A 21,387-nucleotide genomic window follows, 5' to 3' on the forward strand; every position below is an offset into this window, starting at 1 on the left:
AGTTACTTCCAACCATCAAAGTTACTTCCAACCATTTAAGGAAAAAAATCGCGGAGGCGTGACTTAATGTTTTGATTTTGCATCGAGAATAATGGATATGCACGCGCATGTGTGCAGGCAAAATATATAAACAACATATCAGGTCGATTGATAATATCAAGGAAAAAAAACACTGACACTAAGATTGATAATGCCTGCTCTTATGCAAATTCCAATGAATTGTTAATCTTATGTCCCTAAAAATATATAATTAGCCTAAAAAAAATTTATATTATATTTTTCACAATTCTCCATTTTTTAGCTGCAAAAAAATAACATCGTTTTGAACACTGACACTGAAGTTGGGAATGTCTGCTTATAAAACAGAGAAGATAATAGTTAAGAAAAACCAATTCCTATGTATTTTCATTTTTATATTCCTATACACATATAAATTAGCGTAAATAGCCAATTTGGTCTATGTGGTGCTTCTTTTCTTGCCTGTCAGAATGCGCGCGCATATCTGAATCTTTGTAAACATTCGCAATTCGTCTATTTTCTGACAAGATGATACACTAACATTTATATTGAACATAAAAAACCATTGACAACCATAGAGTCATATGATTCCCAAATCAATGAAAATTAATACTTAATAAACTTTAATGATATAAACTCTAGACGGCATAAAAAAATAAAAATATAACAGTCAAAATGTTGGCAAGGTAAGTAACTGTGAGGCTAGTCGTGTTAAAACCAAACGTTAATTCGTTGAAATGTTAAAAGGATTTATCTTTCAGAAGATTTTATATTTTATTTTTCACCATTCTCTATTTTTTAGCTGCAAAACACATAAAACATACTTTTAAAATAAATACCATTATTTTCTTTCCACCTTCGAAGTTAAAGTTAACAAAAAAACAATAAAGCAGGTTGCATGTAAATTAAAACACGTTTTAGCGACTTAATACAGAACAAATTTAACTGTTAAAACTCCTGTACAAACCCTTTAAGCCCTTAATATTTATTTGTCGTGCATGTAAACCCAGCTTTATAAACCCTTTAAGTGCTTAATACATTTTTGTCGTGCATGTAAACCCAGCTTTATAAACTATTTAAGACATTTTAATTGAGACTAAGAATTGCAAACGTATTATTCATACGATGTTAATATAAATTTTATGTATATTCAAAAAAACATTGTATGATTACCTTTAATCTGCTTTTGAAAAAAACTTTCAATTCACATTAGTTAGAAATAATTATTATATACAGGCAGACTTCCACTTTCAAGTTTCTTGGCAGGAACGGAAACGGGGAAAAAATCACGTGATTTTTTCGCTTTTTCGAAAAAGTTCAATCAAATTCGACTTTTTCCCGAGAGCTTCCAGGATGGGAAATAAATTTCCAATCAGGTCCTGTCAATTTTGCTAACTCAGCAAAACAATAAATTCAAGATGGCGTCGCAGTACGAGTACGAAGCCGATAACTTCACAGATAATTAGAACTCAACCGAAGATACCTTCGTTCAAGAAAACGAACAATATTTACGTGGTATTTCTAACGGTGATTTAATACTCAGTCCAATCTGGGATGCAACTGTTGTAAATGTATTAAAAGAAATCGAAAGTAAAGATGAACGAAAAAATTGGGAAGTTGAACTGATCGAGGAAGTAAGAAACTATTCCTGTTTGTGGAATTTGACGAGACAAAAAGTGCCATAACTATAATAATTACAAAGTTTATTGGCTCAAATTTTGAAGAAAAGCCGCCATATTTGTTTACATTTTTTCCCCGCCATTTTATTTCAATGGATTTAATTAAATTTTCCCGTTCCCGTCTGTCCTTATCCAGTTCCTGTTCCCGTCAAAAAACTTGGAAGTAGAAGTCCGCCTTAAGTTTCATCTGACAAGGTATGTCCGTAAGATCATTTCAATAAAGTTCCTATTGTTAAATTTGAACCTTACTTTGGCAACGTTATTCGCATTTTTAGAGCTACATTTTCGATTTCGTTTCTTTTAACTTGGTGTTATTTCTCACTTGGATACATAACACGTTTGCATTGTCGACGCCATGGAAATTTCTCCATCATTAAGTCAGATACAAGATTCAATGGCACTGTGGAAAAATCTCTAGACGGTGTGACAAGATCTGAATGTGTTTTATCGTGTCTAACATGCGATAGTTGCTCGTTTGTGAATTATCATCCAACGTTTCTTGCGTGCGAGTTAATGAAAGCTGAAGGAAATGAAGTATTAGAAGTTGGATGGCAATTTTTGTCAACAAATTATGGAACGAGAAATGTAAGTGGTAATTGTAGCAATAGAGAGGAACAAGTTTGCTTTAACGAATACAACTAACAAAAAGAGTTTAAAACAAATTATTTACATCATAAAAAAGCTATTTTATACATGAATGCTTAAAATAATAATTTCCTGTCTCAATAAAAATTAACTCCTTGCAGCATAACTATTATTTTTCATAGAGGGGACCTGTTTGTCGATCATTCAGTCCATGCGAACTTACAGAAGCATGTGTTGATACCTGCTTTGAAGACGATCAAGTAGGATACCAGTGCATACGTAAGTACTATCTACATCGACTTCACACACCCTAAATGTTTAACACATACTTAAAAAAAACACATTACAAAACATTACAAAATTTAGAAGAGGAAATATTTTTTTAATATATGTTACGAGGAAGATTTATATCTGTTTAACAGCGTCCGCATTTAAATTTTGATCTTTCGTATTATTTAAATATATTTTTTTTGATCCCTTCATAATGTATACAGTTGTAGCAAAACAAAATCCCGTAAAGCAATGCTTTTACTTAACGAAGAATTGTGTTTTTATGCCTGTTTAACAACTTTTTGCGAGCAACTTCTCTATTTTTGAAAATATTTTATCCATTTTTAATAGATATCAAAAATTAATTTTTGCATTTAGCGTGTTCATAAATATCAAACTGTCTTTTAAATTTTCCAGCCAATCAGTTTCAAAAAATACCTACTTTGTCTATGGCAGCATTTCCGATTCATTCTTCATACCCATTAAAGAACCTGCAAGATGGGCATGATAGTACGTACGCTGGAACTTTCCATGACAGCACAAGTCACTTTAGACTTGACTTCGGTATGGTAAAATTCATTCGATTTATAACAATTCGTTTGGTAACGACTGTCAGGAAAGCTGTGATCACGGTTGATGATAAATTCTGTTCATGGGTACCAGAAGTAGCTGATGTCAATTTTGTTGTAGAATGCAATTCATTGTTATCAGGTCAACAAGTTGTCTTAACTCATCTGGATTCTTCGCAAGCGTTTTTGGTGAGCGAAATGCATTTTTACGGTGACGTTTAAAAGAGTCAAATAAAAAACACATCATTAATAAGTGCACTTCTGCTGTTTACTGAAATCTTAAAGTTTTTTCTCAAATTTCATGGAGCAGTATATTTTGTAATTGGTTGTTTTGGTCTGTTAAATAACAAGCAGAAGTATTTTCCATCTTTTGGTGATGCCAGTACGTGCTGGGCACAAGAACAAATACTTTTATTTAATATAAAGAAGAATTAAATTACTTTGAGGTGTACAGTTATGTGTATCGATCATTGCTACTGTAGAAACTTGAACTATAGTTACTGCTTGAAGCTTGTCCAAAACAGAAGACCATTGGTAGAACAAATATTGTAAATATAAAATATTTCTTATGTAAGATTTTTTGAATAAAAATTGCCTACCTAGTATTCTTTTGTTAGTTTGATTTTGATCCTAAGTATGCTACCACCCAAGAGAGTGTTCCGAAAAATAGTGGAAATATATCTGACATAACTTTAGGCAAGTGATATATACAAAACTTAAAATAAAAACGATTACACGTTTTTTGAGAAATAAGTGCGGTTGCTTGCGTAAATCATTGTATTTGTTATACTCGGTAGTTTATTGTTCCATTCTAATTTATAAATCTCTACAAAGTCACAGGATGAGCTAATGATTCTTGGCGGTGTTCTTATCGTTGGGTTGGACATTACTCGTGTTCACTTCTTAACTTGCATATATTCTTCTTTAAAACTGGGGGAGGGAGAGGTTCCGTTGGAAAAATTTGTCTATATTTATTTGTAAATATTGTACTTCTTTTTAAATGGTTATCCTCTGTAAATATCCGTAAATAATAATAAAGAAAATAATAATAATAATAAGTATGCTCATCTATATTATAATACCCGTATACGTCTGTCCATCCGTCTGTCTGTCACGCAAAATGGTAGCTTAGCTGCGCAAGTAGCGAGACGCACGCAATATGCGGTATAACAAGGACGGGCGAACCCGTGCATTTTTCCACGGTCTAACGACTATTTGTCTAATTTGTGCATACGTCTTAAACATTGATGTTCTTAATCACCGATGTTCTGTCAAAAAACGGCTTATCTTCGTCTCGGAACACAAAGAAACGGAGAAACTCATGTTGTATTATATTAAAATGGGGTTGTTTCAAATTTTATCTGACATGTATAAGAATTACAATTTTTACTTAAGTTATAAGACGTCTAAGTTAAGCGAAGAGTACAGTTTTTAAAAACACCGAAATGGCCCGTGACCTAAACGATTTTTCGAAATATTTTGTCAATTTTTAATAATTTACATCCTTAAGATAAGAAAAAAGTCCTATGATGAAATATCAGAGTGGTTAGCTGTCAAATATGTAAAGGCATTCAAGCTTCACTGCAGACTTCAAATGTGCGGTGAATTGTGAATAAGATTTGTGATTTACTGTGACATGAAATTTTTTGAAATCTTAAAACAAGAAAAGTCTCATAAACTACATCTGTGGTCGTTTTTATTTTTACGTTTTGGCTGTCGTGTTGCTTTTTGTTTCAGTTTTTATTAAAATTATTTTATTTAAGTGGCTATATATTTTCTACAAATATATTTTTTATAATAAATTAAAAAAAGTGAAGAGCGATTTTCCCTTTATTTTTCCTGCAACAAAAACTTGCAACAGTGGCATATATTATTATAAATTAATATTAACAAATTTATTTTTAAGTCATTAAATATGTATCATTCTTTATTAAATGCAAGCTTTTGCTCAATTGTGAAAAAAAGGGAGGAACTGATTTAATTTTGGACAATGATGTTTTTGATTGTATTATATTCCCGTCACAGGGATTATTTCCTAATATATATCAACTGTGGAAACTCTTAATTTTTTAAAAGGTTAAAACTTGCGATGGTGTATATGTTTTTCGCACACAATTTACATCTTATTACAATCAGTAAGTGTCTCCAACCCCTTTGACTGGGCACAATGTTTAGTGCGTCATGCAATAGGGCCCTGAAATGTTCTGATTTTTCCTACCTGTTATTGGGACTTTTAATAAAATAAATTTATTTCTTGAAACATTTTTGTAGTAAGATATTTTATTGGTTATAATTATTTATTACATGTATGTTCGTTACCAGGTGGTTACTAAGGTGTTTCTAAGAATACGTTGAATTCTAGGGATAAACTACGGTTCATATTAAAAGCAATTATTTATACTCTAAAATGACGTCATTTCTAATTCCACTGAATTCATTATATTATTCCCCATACCCCCGGACATCTATAAATACCAAAATCAAAACGTGTCCATGTTTCATAACATGAAGATCCATTCTCGTCCCCAGAGCTTTTCGAGATTAAAACATGAAGATGAATATTTCTGATAAAACATTTTGTTAACTTCATTCATGTTAACGTCATTTTTTAACCTAATGACGTCATTAAAGTTTATTTTTCATATAAAATCGATTGTTTTCTTTCTACCAAATGTCTACCAAAATTTACAGCCCTATCGTCAGTAATGCTTGAGAACTTTAAATTAAATGCAAAATTTGGGAAAATCGCATGTATGACGTCTACTTTAGGCATGACGTCCTTTCTGATCCCAATGACACCATTCAGTTGTTTAAATTAAGTCACTTGTGAACCTACTTAGTATCAACTTAGTTACCTAACTTAATTCCGTACTTTGTCCGAATTGGCACTAAATTTTAATAGATTTATTTCTTGTTTTTATATTGTGAAACATTCGTAACCCTGAATAAATGTTTAGCAACAATAACAACAATAAAATTAAATTTAAAAACAAGTGTCAACAGGAGAGAACATCCTTATTGAAATGTTAGAGATCATGGGACTTGGTATAAAAGTTGTAAAGGCTGGCGTTCGACAAACTGAAAACTAGTAAATTAAATTTCTGAGAAAAGCTTTTATTAGATTCCATTAATAGTTGCGTTTCGCCATCGATGGATACAATTTTCCCAAAAGGGTTCACACCATGCTGTTCGTCAAAATGTCTGAATACTTAAGTATTTATTGCATTGCAATATTTAAATTATTTATTTTTGTATTTTTATTCTTATTTGATTTTTAGGGTACCTAAGATTATCCCTGTATCACTGTTCAGTATTTTTAGTCAAGTAAAAAAATAATAATAATAAAAAAATATATAGATTAAAAAATAATAAAATTTAATTCAATACATATCCTATCTTAGATATAACCTAATTCAGCAATGTATGACACAGATAGACAGACAGTATTAAAAGTGACAGAACGCACAATGAAAGATGGTAAGTTTAACCACAGTTGGGAACCCTGTAAGATAAGTTTCCTGTAAAAATAGTAAACAAAGCCTCGAAGCAAGCAAAGCAGCCTGGAAATAATTTAGCCTTAAGCAAATCCGTCTTTCTCAATCGAGGTGTGTAACAATGAATTTATTCTTATTTTGTTTTACGACAAGGAAGTTGTATTACGCAATAGTAGACTTTAGTTCCGTGCTATACTATGTTTATCTATTTCTTATTTATTTTAAATGCAACTTACTGTATTGTTCCTAAACGGCAAAAAATAAATATTAAATATTTTAAATATTGAAATATTTATGCCAATTCCTTTATGTTGGTCTAACTCATTTCAAACAGGTATTAAGTCCATAACATTTGTACTTATGGTTTTCACAAAATGGGCCTCTTCAGGCATTTATCGTGACTAAATGCCACAATGGTTTTTCTAAAGGAAAAGAATGAATTCTGAATTATGTTTGTGAATTTGCTTATAGTTTTAACTTTTGAGTCTTTCAAAATTAGAACAGAAATTCACATTTTTTTCTTCGTAATTTACTCTTTTTCTTCCTGGCTCACAATTTTCCTAAATATTTAGCAAAAAATTACCGTTAATTTCGTATTTTCAAAAAAAACCGTTCTTATTCGCATTTGTTGTTCAACTGAATTCCGCAACTTTTTCGTGCACAAACAATTTCTTCCCTAAAGACATTTTGTTTTTTTTATCTTTGATATACGATAAATTAAATTCTGCAAAAAACAAAAAAATCTTGGCCATTTGTGAAACTAATTTTGTTAAGGAATACACAGCAAAATTCGCTTGAGTCACTGCACCTAGAGTCTTCCAAGGGTATATTTAGTAATGATTTCTAGAATAAGAAACCTTTTTACTATATTATCAAATTAAGTGTTTATAGTATTCTTACTGCTTAGGAGTCATAAGGAAATTATAATAACAAAAGCACGACAAAAAGTACATTGATTTATAAACACAGAAACAATATTTTAAAAGTTTACCAATTTCATCAAACTTCACTTTTCACAACTCAAGAAAACCCTGGATTACGCACCTCTATTCGTTTTTTTCACTGCGCACTCTCCATGATTGCTATTCGCTGCAATTTTAAAAACGGCCGTTGAAGGACTACAGGTCGGTACCAGAGTCTTTTTTCTCGCTGTTGTGCTATTAAAAAGAGAAAAAACGTTTACCTAAAAATTCCCTTTGGCCAAATGATAGCAAGATTCCGTACCATCCATGTGTCAAGGCTTGCAACGCAACTACGACTTGATCTTATCTTATTACTCTACCATGTGTGCAATCCCGTGGCTGGTTAGGATCGTTCAACAGAATTTTTTTGAATGTGTTGCAATACCACTGCATCTTCCACCACTGACATCAATCAAATGTTTCTCTCTGACTGTCATTGAAGGTGGTGTTTGTCTATTAACCATCTCTAAATAAATTGCATGAATCTTTTTGCTATCATCTCCCTCATCAAGCATTCCATTTTCATCGAACACCTCTTCACTATCAACGCCCTCATCAACCAATTCACTGAACACCTCTCCGCTACCATCTCCCTCAATTTTTTTTCTCTCTTTTCACATGTCGTGTTAATTTTTGATCCAGTGGAACTAGCCAATGAAATCTGGAAAAAACGTTCATTATTGAAACTATGTAGCAATAAGTTTTCCCGTTACGTTCAATTTTTATTTTGTTCAGATCAACTATATTAATCTGTTGTTGTTCGTGGACGTCTTTCACACGAACAGTTCGAGATCTTTTGTTTGTGAAGCGAACACTAAACTGTCTTTTATACTTTCCATCATTGCTATTTGACTTTAGTATTTCCTTGTTGCTCATACCAGCATAGCGGTCAGCCGCTTGAGTTCGTAGTTTTCTGAATCCAATAGATTTACTGTCGCAAAAACGTCTTCGAAACACCTTTTTTTACGTCACTTACTTCTTCTTACAACTATTGAAAAAAATCAACGGTATTCATAATTCTATGGCCCACAAACATTGCGTTGTTATCACGTTATGCAACGTCGCGTGACTATAATGTGATATAAAAAATGTGTTAAAGGTAGACCATGCCCTTGGCTTGATAATGAAACTAAATCTGTTATAAATAATCAGGATCAAGTATTACGCAGAGCCAGACGATCGAAAACCGTAAATTACTGGATCGTATACAATACTTTACGGAATCGTTGTAACACCTTAATGAAGTATGTGAAGAGCAAATTCAATAGAAATCGAGGATAACAAAATCAATCCAAAAAAGTTCTGGGCGACTATCAAAAGGATTTACCCTACAAAAGTATCACCTGACTCAACTGCCATCAAACACAATAGCGAATCACACGTTGAATAATTCTCTAATCACTACGCCACTGTCATCAATCATTTAAAACAAAAAGCTATTCATTTATGTAACTTCGTCTGGAGATCACCAACAAATATTCTACCTCGTACATTAAAATCATTTAAGTTCTAATCAGTAACCGACGAGTCTATTTTAAGACATCTTAAAGAATTTAAACACGGTAAATCGCCGGGATTGGATCAAATTCCTCCAAACCTCTTGAAAGATTCTGCGAATGCCATATATCATCCAATCTCATATATTATTAATCTCTCTCTTATTCAATCGGAGATTCCATTGGTCTGGAAGAAAGTCAAAGTTACACAAAGTTACACGGTATTTACAACTGCGTTTGGAACTGCGAAAAGAATTAGCCAAACAAATAAAACCTTTGAGGTTAAGTATCGATCAACGACCATTTTGAATGCCTGTGAGTATAAGTACTTGGGTAATCTTGTGGATTCAAACCTGGTGTTGAATGATAATTTTGAAAGTAGATATCGAAAAGCATCTAACAGATTGCAACTCCTTAATAAATTACGACAATATGTCACGAAATCTGTTTCAGTCATGATATATAATGCGATGATTGTGCCAATACTCACTTACTGTGGTACATTTAATTTAAATCTGAATCGTTCCCAAAAATCAAAATTGGAGTCAATTGAAAATAGAGCGCGTGATATTACAGAAACCGATAATTTGACACCCATACAAAATCGGATTAAAAAACGAGCAAATATAGTTGTTAGAAAATCGCTTGATCAAACATTGTGTAGCAATTTCCACTCGTATTTTGAGATAAATCGTCACGCAAAAGGACCTCGGAATCAGAACTTCCAAATCAAATTACCTAAAGTTAAACTAGAGTTTGCGAGAAAATCGTTCTAAAATTATATAACGCCTTACCAATTGTCACTCGCAAGGAAAACTCTATCGTTATCTACAAGAAACTCCTGAATAATTTTTATTGTAAATAAAAATAAACTTGTAATTATTTAAATTAATCTGTGACCTTCCTGTTGCATTGATAGTTCAGCCTAATCCATACATAGTCCAGTCTAATTGTCTTATTGTCCATGCTGCTAGGAGTTCACAGTGTCCATTTTTTTCTACCTCTTTTTTTATTCAGTTCAACTTTTTCTTTTTCCTTTTCTCTTTCTTTTTTCTTAACGCAGGACACAAATTAATAGCAGTATATACTTAAATACTGAATTGAAAAAAATTCATGAATATGTAATATTCATGAAAGTATATGCAATGGGTAAAAATTCATAAATAATACTAAATACTTTCTGAGAATATTACTTATTTGTTTTTAATTGGTCCAGATTTAGCATTTTTGTTACAAACGCTTTATCTGCCTCATTTAAATTTCTTAAATTCTAAAACCCAGAAGGTATAGTAATACAAAATTATTCTTTATGTTAATTTATTTAGGCTATGATCTTAAAATACTTCATCACATCATTGAAGTCAGTATAACTCTTTTTTATTCAAGTTAGTGTATTTTTTTTACGAAAAACGCACCAAGAAATGGCCATTTGACTATTTTATCAGCCTTTCATTTATCTGCTTATTTGAGATTTTAAAATTTATAAGATATTGAATATCTGCACTCAAAATGATAATGTACTGAATATTCACACTCCAACATGATAGTTAAATGCGAAATGATGAATAAAAGCATTTCTGTGAATTACTTTCGGTCATTTTCCTGGAAAAAGAAATGGCACGACAAGAGCACGGGTCAATTTATCTTTAATTTCTACATTTGGCATACAACATTGGGTTTTCCAGGTCTAAAACTCACAAAGTATGTAAGTAAATATGATTATAATTTGTGATATGACAAATATGTTGGATGATGTGCCAAAAAGACGCAATACAATCCGTCTAGAATCCGTCTTTCCATGTAGAACCACAACAATGTTGTGGTTTTACATGGAAATACAATCCCTCAGCATGGTTAGTATATCAAATAAGTTCATTATGTTTACATACATATACATGGTTTTTACCCACCGAAATGTGAAAGTTAATTTAATTTGTACCACAAAAGAGTAATGAATTCAAAAACCTCGATATAATGACTACTAGCTAGTTAGCTATCAGTTTTACAGGGGGTAACAACAAGACCTCAAGTATAGTTTTCAATTTAACTATCTACATAGATTTTTTTATGCCATGTAGAACTAAAAATATTCTTTTCTAACAGTTGACTCGAATTAACCTTTCTAATTTGATACAAAACTTTAGCTGTTTTTTATCCCCTCCCACGGAACAAATCGACCACCATACTTGTTGTATTCTTGTTTACAGCAAAGTCCCGTGTGGGGCAGAACCTTTGAAGTCTAATTAACGTTCATAAACTATTTTTTCAGGCATAATTATTGTTAATTATAAGCCTTGCGCCAGGGCCTTTTCTCCGCTATGAAATTAATCAAAAAGGCAAAATAGCCTGGGAACGAGATTATATACCTTATTTATTTTAAATAGGAATTATAAATTCTTAACAGAAAAAAGATGAGAAAGATAAAATAACAAACATTTTTTCTTAGTTCTTTTTTGAATAAATATTAATTTTTCTTATATAAAGTTTAAATCAAGATCTCAGAAACAGTTTTAGCTTGATACACGTTTACGCTTTAAAATAAAATAGACAAGCATATATGATTTTGGAGAGAAAACTAAATATTATTGTTCTGAGCTCAAAAATCGATGTTTATTTTTTTTCCTAAAATAAATCGAGGAATGATTTTATCACAGTGTATATAAATAGTTAATTAGACCTTAAAAAACATAGCAAGAACACCCGTTTTAGTACTCAAGTGCTTAAATGTGAATAGGGTCATTCTTATGGCAGAAGTTTTGTTGCTCCATTAGTCGACAACTCGAAAAATGTGTTCAATATTTTTTGCGACTTCCCAGTTTATTTTATCACAAAAATAACACTATTTGATAGAAATTTTATCTGATTTTCAGAAGATATATTACTTTTCTATACTTTCGCAGTTTCGAGAATATAGACAGTATTGTCAACATAAGTAATAGATTTTTCATGTGTCCGTAAGCGAACATAAGTGCTGTTTTACTCAGCAGTATTAATCCTATTTCTTCTTTCCTTTAACAACAAAATCAGACAACGCGGATGAGTTTACTTGTTAAAATCAGCTAAGCATCTTCCCTCTGCTTTCATAGTAACCTATAAAACAACTCTGTGCTCACTAAATGATTTAAAACAAATTAATTAATTGGCATTTCGTCCAAGGTTTAATTAAGCAATAGCATGTTTTGTAATTATAAAAACATACTTTTTCAGTTCATCCTGCATGTTTTTTACCTTAAAAAGAGATTTTCCTGTTCTATACATTTAAAATTGTTTTCAGCAAGAGATCTGCCAATACATCAATATACTTTTCAATTTTCTCAGCTTTATTGTTTTTTGTAAACGTGTCTCGAAAAAAATTGTAACTTTTTCGTTGGCTGATTCAAGCAACGGGAAAAAGTCGGTTATAAATTGCAGTTATTTATTACGAGGTTATTTATTACGGCTTGTTACGATGTACGTTACCGAATAGTTGTAAATGGAAAGGAAGGTAATTACAGGAAATGTATTGAAACGATCAGGATCAAAGCAAAAGGACAAGTACTATTTATAACATTCATAGTATACATATACGTATTAATATATCAAGATCTTAAACTCGTATAAATGAAATAAAATTGTACCCAAGTTATTGGAACAAGACAATTTAGCCACATCTACCAAATTGACACCTTCCATTTCGCTTAAACCTTCCCATGTAAGGAACATATTTCCAAATTCTTTCTTGTACTGATTTAGTCGTGAGAAATTAAGAACGGCAAAACCTTCTCATCATTTGTGTTTCTACATCTTTACTGTTATGGTATTACTACTTAGAACGCCATTAAATCTTTTAAAATATAGTGTGCATAAAAGAATTGTTTTAACTACCTCAAAAAAACATCTACATCTAGCTAACCTTGTTAACCCTATTCAGGTTTGGGAGGGGCAAAAATGGCCTACCCTTCCGTTTTTTACTTATAAATTTTGTTTGCCTGGCCTATTTTACTTGAATTATTTTCAGCAAAAAAAATTAAAATTGCGCTCTTAACAGTTGGCCGGCTACGCCGATATTTCTACGGTCCGTTATGCAAAAATTAAACATGAACATTTTTTTTTTAGAATAAAGTGCATATTTTACGATATGTGATCAATATATTAGATTCATATTTTATTGTTGTGTGTTTACATTAGAAACGAAAATTTTCGTACGGAAAAACTTTCGGATTTTGTTTTGTTTGAAAATTTTGATTTTTCTAATTTTTTTAAAAAAGGAACAGTGCATAGAAATTATATATAGGGTAATTAGAAATTCAATAAAAACTGCAGTTCGTTATTTTCACATTTGGCTGAGGCTCTATTTTATAAATTTGGATCCTGAAGACCCTTTTTTAGATCTTGATTGAATATATGTACGCTTCTAGTCTTCCTTTTGTGTCATTTCCCGTAATTATTACTTTTGAAATTTGGGTAAAATTCGTTCAAAAGACTTACCCATACATTTTTGACTTTATAAATCTTGTCCGGAAATTTTTCCGCTATTATAAAAAAATTGTGTCTACACATTTTCCGCCAAAAATGTTAGTTCTTAATAAACGCCCTTATTACGCCCTCAGATTGCGCCATGCGGGCGTAATTTACGTGCGTATTTTGCGGTAAATTACTTTTTCAATCTTCTCCAACTTTTTCTTACTCCATAATTTGTATTGTTTCTTAGCATTCATTCAAGTTGTAATTTCTCTAAATGTGGGCGTTTTTGGGGCGTATCTCTAACCATACCTTTTTTCTTAAGTTTTACATATGTTATTGTCATCAACCTTTTATTCAATTCCATTAGTTTTTACTTCTTGCTCTGGAATGCAAATCATGCAAGAGAAAAGCTTGTAAAGAACCTCATCTTACATTTGTAACAAGTATGCTTGATCTAACATTATTTTTATATAAGTTCTTTTAAGGTTTTTCACTATAATTTGTAGTTTTTATCTTCCATTTTTTGCTCAATTAATAGTTTTAGCACAATATTACATAAGTGTTGGTCTAAATAACCCTGTAACACAAACGATGGTTTTGTAAGAATAATGTTTTTAGTTTCAGCCTCGACGTTCTTAGCTTTTTGGCAAATGCTATCCTCATTATTCTCAATATGTTCTTAACATGACTATGGTCTGAAAATATATAATGCCTTAATAAAATAAAGCATGCTATAAGTTACTATAGTTAATGGCAAATTCTGCTACAAGTAACGGACCATTGCTTTGGACAGAAAAAAGTTCACTTTGCTAAGCAATAAAAAACTAAACTACTAATCAGTTTTGTGCGTCATACAATTTTTTTTTTTTAGAACAAACAATCTAGCTTACACATATTCTTAAAATATTCTTAACTTCTGACCTATTGTTCAGAGTATTTTCTGACGAAAAAAGTCCTTCTTAAAGAAATTATTTTTCTGTTCAAGACACAACAACAAACTCAACATTTAAGGAAAATTTAGCATTGAAAGAAACGGTCAAATAAAAACATAGAATACAGTAATTTGAATTTTTAAAAGTCACAATTTGAATTATTCTATATCTATAACCGGTGAAACAAAACGTCCAAAAAAATAATTTGCAGCAATAAAAAAATAATAATAAAAGAGAAAAAAAGCCCTGGGATTGAGGTTGCTCACAATCTGCATTGTATAAAACAAAACGAATTTAAAAATCTAATAATGTTTCAAACGATCATAACGTAACATTTGTAAACATTGATTTAACTTTGTATACATTAAGGTTTATTATAACGACATCGCCCACTTCGTTGCGTTAAAAACAGTAACAACGGAAAATTACGTTATACATATATAAATTCTTCTCTATACACGCTGTATTGTATAAGAATAGTGCTTTTTTCGTTTCAGCCTTCATGTTCTTAACTTTCTTGACAACTACTATTCTTATTGTTCCTAATATATTTTTAGCAGCGCTATATTAATAAAATAAAGCTTGCTATAAGTTGTTATGTCTAATGGCAAATTCTGCTACATGTAACGGCCCATTGCTTTGGAGAGAAAAAGGTTCAGTTTGTGAGGTTTATACGCATTAATAAAATTAAACTTCTAATTAAATTTTTGCATCATACAAATTTTTATATTAAAACTAACAATCAAGCTTAGACATATTCTTACGATATTCTGACCTATTGTTTAGATTATATTCTTACAAACAAAAGTTCTTAACCTTCTTGACAAATACTATCCTCGTGGCATTAAAAAATTTAATGCCTTAATAAAATAAAGCTTGCTATAAGTTGCTATAGCTATTGACAATTTTTTTATATTTAGAACAAACAATCAAGGTTAGAAATATTCTGAACTTCTGACCCATTGTTTGAAGAATATATATACCGTATTTCCTCCAATAAGCGCCGCCCTCTATTAAGCGCCGCCCTCTAATAAGCGCCGCACCTAAAATTCGAATTTCGAAATAAGCGCCGCCCTCTAATAAGCGCCGCACCCTCAAATGCGGCGCTTATTAGAAAATCAAGAGAAAATGAGATTTCCATGCTTTTATTCGAACTCTATAGTCTTCTTATTGCAATATTCATTTACATTAAGTTCTAAATAGCTAAATTTACATTTCTTCTTATTAAGTTCCTCATAAAGAATGTTTGCAATTTTACTGTTGGTTGAACAGCAAAGAAACTTGGCAGGGACGACCAAGCCAAGCTCTCGTTTCCTTTTTCCCGTTACTTTTGCGATCATCGTGTTGTTTTTATCAGATTTCAAAAATTGTTTCGTTAGTTTGGATAGTTCAATGGGTAAATGTCCGACTAAAAACTCATCATCCTTTTCTCCCAGATCGTCTGAATCTATTTCGACAACTTCTTTATTGACCTCTTTAGATACTGGTTCGATCGCGACCTCAGTTTCTTTGACTGCTTCAGTTTCCTTTGCTGCTTTACTTCCTTTGGTTGATTTTCTTCCTTTGGCTTTGGTTACTTTGTTCGTTTTGTTTGTTTCGCTTGGTTCACTTTTCTCGTTTTCAACCGCTGGTGTAGTACTTGATTCTGATTCTGTCTTTTTATTTTCTTCTGTAGGTTTTTTGTCGGATTCATCTTCACCTTTTACTGTAACCTGTGGCTTTAGTTTGTATACACCTATGGCGTTTTGATCATATTCTTTGGCCTCTTCTCTTTCGTCTGGTTTGCAGTTAAGTTTCTCTCTTGGGATTCCTTTGAATGCCACATGATGCAAACAATCAAGCAACGTTTGAAAAGTTTCAATGTTGATTCAGTTATCGTCCCCGGTGGTTGTACTCCGTATATTCAAGCCCCCGATGTTTCATGGAATAAGCCATTCAAAGCTCATGTTACCGAAGCTTACGATACATGGCTTAGTGAAGGGATCCACGAATATACAAAAGCAGGTAATATGAAGCCACCTCCGCGAAGGAAAGTAATCGAGTGGATCTTAGAAGGTTGGAAAAAGCTGTCAAGTGAGCTCATCGTGAAATCTTTTAAAACATGCGGTTTAAGCCTTCCAGTCGATGGTAGTGAAGATGACAAGATCCACTGTTTTAAAAAGGAGGGAGCTTGTCCTGATGGGGCATCACGGCTAAGAGAATCCCTGAATATCTTGCAAGAGGAAGAGAGTCAAATAAATCCTTTTGAGAACATAACAGATTCGGATGTTGAGGATGCATGCGGGCCGTTTCATTTGATTGACTCTGATCAAGAAAGCGACGAAGAAATTGATGTTTGAAATTATCTTTGTTATATTTGATAGAAAGAGAACAGGAAAAGACACGATAATTCACCCGTTATTTCTTTCTCGTGCGTTACTTACCCCTCTATAGAACCCCAAATCTATCAAAAAAACTTTTACTAAGGATAGCATTCAACCAACGGATTGAATTTGAAGAATAGGCAAAAACTTCAGAAACTTGAAATCTGAAATTTCGAAATAAGCGCCGCCCTCTATTAAGCGCCGCCCTCTAATAAGCGCCGCACCTAAAATCACAAAAATTAAATAAGCGCCGCGGCGCTTATTAGAGGAAATACGGTATTCGTACAAAAAAGTTCTTAACTTTTTTGACAAATGCTATCCTCATTATTCTCAATATGTTCTTAGCATGACTATCGCCTGAAAATATATAATGCTTTAATAAAGTTGCTATAAGTTGCTATAGCTATTGGCAAATTCTTTTTATATTTATTTAGAACAAACAATCGAGGTTGGACATATTCTTAAGATTTCTTTAACTGACCCTGAGTATATTCTTACAAAAAAATATGTTCAGGATCAAGACAAAACATATTTAACTTCATATTTAAGGCAAAGTTTAGCTCTGATTGTGTAAACCGCTTAAAAATCGTTCTTCACCTAAATTCATTTCTCTAGCTAAACAGATAATCTAAACAACACACCTGCTTCTCTTTTGCTTTCTCAGTAGGTCGCTTGCTAGCGTTCTCTGTATAAAAGTCCAATCAATATTTTACTTCGATTACTAAACTTCGCTTCATCCCAAAGAAAACAAATTGAAAATGTATAGCTAGCTACAATTGTCTGATACATTTCCAATCAGATCTCTTTTTGACGTTATATCATCGTACGTTTTTCTTCTTTATAACAAATATTTCTGACAACAACATAAACTTTTTATACTCGCTCGACAACAACAGTCGCTCTACAACAACAGTTTTGTTCTTTACGCTTTAGATTCGAATTATCATTCAAATTCGATATTTTTTTAAAAAAAAAGCAACCTCGGTCCCAGAACACAAATGATGCGTAAACATTGTTTGAAATAACCTTTTTCAGGATAACTTTGAAAAAGACACAACCTTCTTCGCTTCGGTTTTTCTTTTTTCAGTTGATAAACTTTGTTTCCGTGAGATACGGTGCGCACATGGTAAACCCGGTGTAAAATTAAATTATTCTATCTATAACCAACAACGGGGCTTTTAAAACTAAAAAACATATAAAAACATTTAGGAATAAAATAAAAATTAATTTTTATAAAATGAAAAAAAGAGTTTGATTTAAATGTTTAAAATTAGTAACCTAACCCCTGATTTGCGTTTTTCTTAACTTGGTAAAATTTAGCGTAAACGCCACGTCGTAAGAAAGTGACCCGTACTTTCCGTGTCGTGGACTCACATGGTTACTCACACAAGCGTATTATTCTTGTTTTGTGGAAAGATGGAACGATTCGAGTTGATTAGAGTTATAGCATAGTTACGTAGAAGATATAATACACATATTAGTTATTATAAACAACTTCATTTTGTCATTTTAATCTCAGCTCCTACGGCAACATTTTAATATAATGCTGAAAGTTGCTAAGATGTGAGGTTGATTTTCTTAATCATCTGAAAACGAGTCTCGCTTATAAAATTTGAGCTGACTATAAATCGACTCTTTTTTCGGGATTTCATCAAATGATACAGAATTTTATTTAATACCTCTACTGTAGGTTACCATATGAAGAGGTCATCTAAGAAGAGAAAAGGGGAAAGATTTATAAGTTTATGATGGAAGGAAGTCACACTTTCTGTTACTTTATAAGATTATCTATTTGTTGATGTCTGTTTTAAAGTTCACCTAATTACCTAAAGCGCTGGAACTTTTGTTGTAATTAGGAATTAGTATGGGAGAAGGAATTCAAATTTTTATGCATGTAAGGATTTTTTTTCATTAGCGTATCGAAAAACAAATCAATCGTTCCTATTAATTAATTTTTTCCACTAAACGCCAGTTTTCTCGTAAATCAAATATTTTGGAGAAGAAAGGGAAGCATTCATAATTTATCACGTTTTGAGGTAGGGTACTGATTTGAAAAGGATAAAAAATATTAGCGAGTCAGGGATTAGCTCTAATTTTGTGTTTTTTTTAACTTCGTAGAATGTTCAAAAAAAAATAAACTTTATCCAGAGGAGTAGTCGGTGTTTTTTTTAGAATGTACCAAAATGTAAATTTAGAAATCTAAAAAATCACATTTTTTAACATAGGTCTTTCATTTTTTGGAATTTTCTGACAAAACTTTTTAAAAAGACGTATTTTTATACCAAAATTATTCTGATAAAGCTTTCGGAGTAATCTAGAATAAAATATTCCAGAAAATGCTTTTTTTATGCTTTTCATTATATTTTCCATTTTAGACGATTTTATCATTGAAATCCTTTCAAAACCTATTGTTGATACTCTGAATTTTCGAAATTGGACTTCAGGAGTAAAAAAGGATGAAAAATTCCATCGTAATAAGCCTTCAAAAACAAGTTTTAATATTTAGGTAAGAAGCTATTAAACGATGATAGAATAACTATACAAGGATAGTTTTGAAGAATAATGTATAATTAACTTTTACTTAAAAGTCGAAAAATTGAAAAAACCTTTCTGTCACTTACTGTATTCAAGCAGGCTTTTTGGGTGCTCCATATGGAGACGAAGGCGCATTGCCAGAAAACTGCGCCAGAATTTTTGTTAGAATCTTAGAGGAAAATTTAATAAAAAAATTTATATTTCTTATCATTAAGCTAAAGCGGTGAAACATAAACTTTGGAATAAAAAAATCTACCAAAGTACTTAATAAAAAAATAAAAAGCCTCGGTTGTGACTGTTGATAAACTTTCTTTTTCCGATTTGTTTATAACAATTTGGTAATTGACAGTCACCATAACAACAGATTCATGAAAAAAGATTTTTGGGTATCCTGGAGCCAACTAAGAATACTATCAATTTATAAACCTATAGCAGTATGCTTAAGAGGGTAATACAAAAAATTGGAAGGATGGTTGGGAGGGGGAGGCTTAAAAAAAAAGATTAAAGTAAATATTTATGGAAATATTTTCCATCTAAATTATGTTCCCATCTTTCAACTGGATTTTATTATCTGCCTTACTTTTTATTGGTTAGCTTGCATCCTCTGATATATTAACAGGAAAGAAATTTTGATTCTACGTAACAGAACATTAACACCTTTTCAGAATACAAGAGGCTGCATGAGATCAATGATAAGACATAGTTAATTATACAGTGCCAGACAATAGCATTCCTTACGCCAATGTATTTAAACGATAAGATGTTGACAGTGAGTGTCAAAGTTTAATAGACATTAGCTGTCAGCATGTTTAATAAAAAAATAGACACTGAGTAACATCTAGGTTACCTACCCTGTGAAACATAAAAAAATCTCACATGACTCAGCTATCCTGCTGTTTCATAAGAACAATACGGTTTCAATAATAAAAAAAACCTGTCGGTTTTAACACACAATCCAATCCTAATAAATCAATTAGAACATGGTTAAAATCTGCCTATGCAAGAAAGTGGGATGGCTTAAACACTCACAACTGCCAGAAGGCTATTCTGACCTTCTGTCAGTTAAAACAAGAAGGTTTTCAACTATCTACGCTTTTGTGGAAATGTTCTATTATAAGAAGTAGCAGCAGTACTTGCATATAGAGGGTGATGTCGAAATAAAAAAACACTGTATATAAAGAACTATAAAAAAATATCAGTAATATTTTCTATTTCTTTTCATTTATTAACTTGTTTTCAAAAACCATGAATAACAAAAGAATACACAAGTAAATATATATATATAAGTATATATATAATAAAAACAAAGATACAAACTTGCTATGCGAAAAATTGATTCCTGTAAAACCCAATAGACAAGTCCTGTTTGTACCATCAGCACATTATAGTACTGCAATTTTAAGTAAGAAATTTGTAAATGAGAAAAAATATCACTTATGAAAGACAAGCAATTTATAAAAAGTAGCAGCTTCGATGTGATTCTCACAAATCTTCACAAACATATCGGAATAGAAGTAACATCAGGAAAAAAGTACAGGTACTTTGAACTTCAATCCTCAAAAATTGTGTTATTTAATACAACAATAAACGTTAACACCGAGAAAATGGAGCTGACAGCTATTCTCATAAATCTATATAACAATATTATGTAAATAATTAATATATACATAAAATATAATAGGCAACCTCATTGTTTTTCTTTCTTATATTTATTGCATAAAAAATATATGTCCTCTACCATCATTTTATTACTCCAGCGATGATCTGATGACTCATCTCGTCACATAACTTCATGGTTTTTAACTAGGGTGCTGATAAGCTCCAAGCGCCCGCATTTTCTCAAACACGCCCGGAGCATTCCCGATATGCAACAACTTGTAACATAAACGCCCGCACTTTCTCGAAAACGCCCGGAGCATTCCCTAAATGCAACAACTTGTAACATAAACATGGCGGACGACAGTTGAAAGCATGCGCTTGAAGGGAAAGGAGTTAATAAAGTTTATGTACAAGGGCGTAGCCAGCGTCAGTCAGGCTCTGC

At 31.8% G+C, this 21,387-nt stretch overlaps 1 protein-coding gene across 1 annotated transcript; it reads left to right on the forward strand.

Annotated features, from left to right (window-relative positions):
* Positions 1-1,436: 1,436 nt before the first annotated feature.
* Positions 1,437-3,820, forward strand: LOC130629812 (uncharacterized). Its single transcript, XM_057443175.1, has 5 exons — positions 1,437-1,453; positions 1,562-1,668; positions 1,906-2,282; positions 2,465-2,561; positions 2,970-3,820. Exons 1-5 carry the CDS (start codon positions 1,437-1,439, stop codon positions 3,341-3,343), a joined length of 972 nt encoding a protein of 323 aa, XP_057299158.1. The 3' UTR covers positions 3,344-3,820.
* Positions 3,821-21,387: the final 17,567 nt, after the last annotated feature.

This window comes from Hydractinia symbiolongicarpus, chromosome 2 (genome assembly GCF_029227915.1).
Source record: "Hydractinia symbiolongicarpus strain clone_291-10 chromosome 2, HSymV2.1, whole genome shotgun sequence".
In the NCBI taxonomy this organism is placed as follows: domain Eukaryota; kingdom Metazoa; phylum Cnidaria; class Hydrozoa; order Anthoathecata; family Hydractiniidae; genus Hydractinia; species Hydractinia symbiolongicarpus.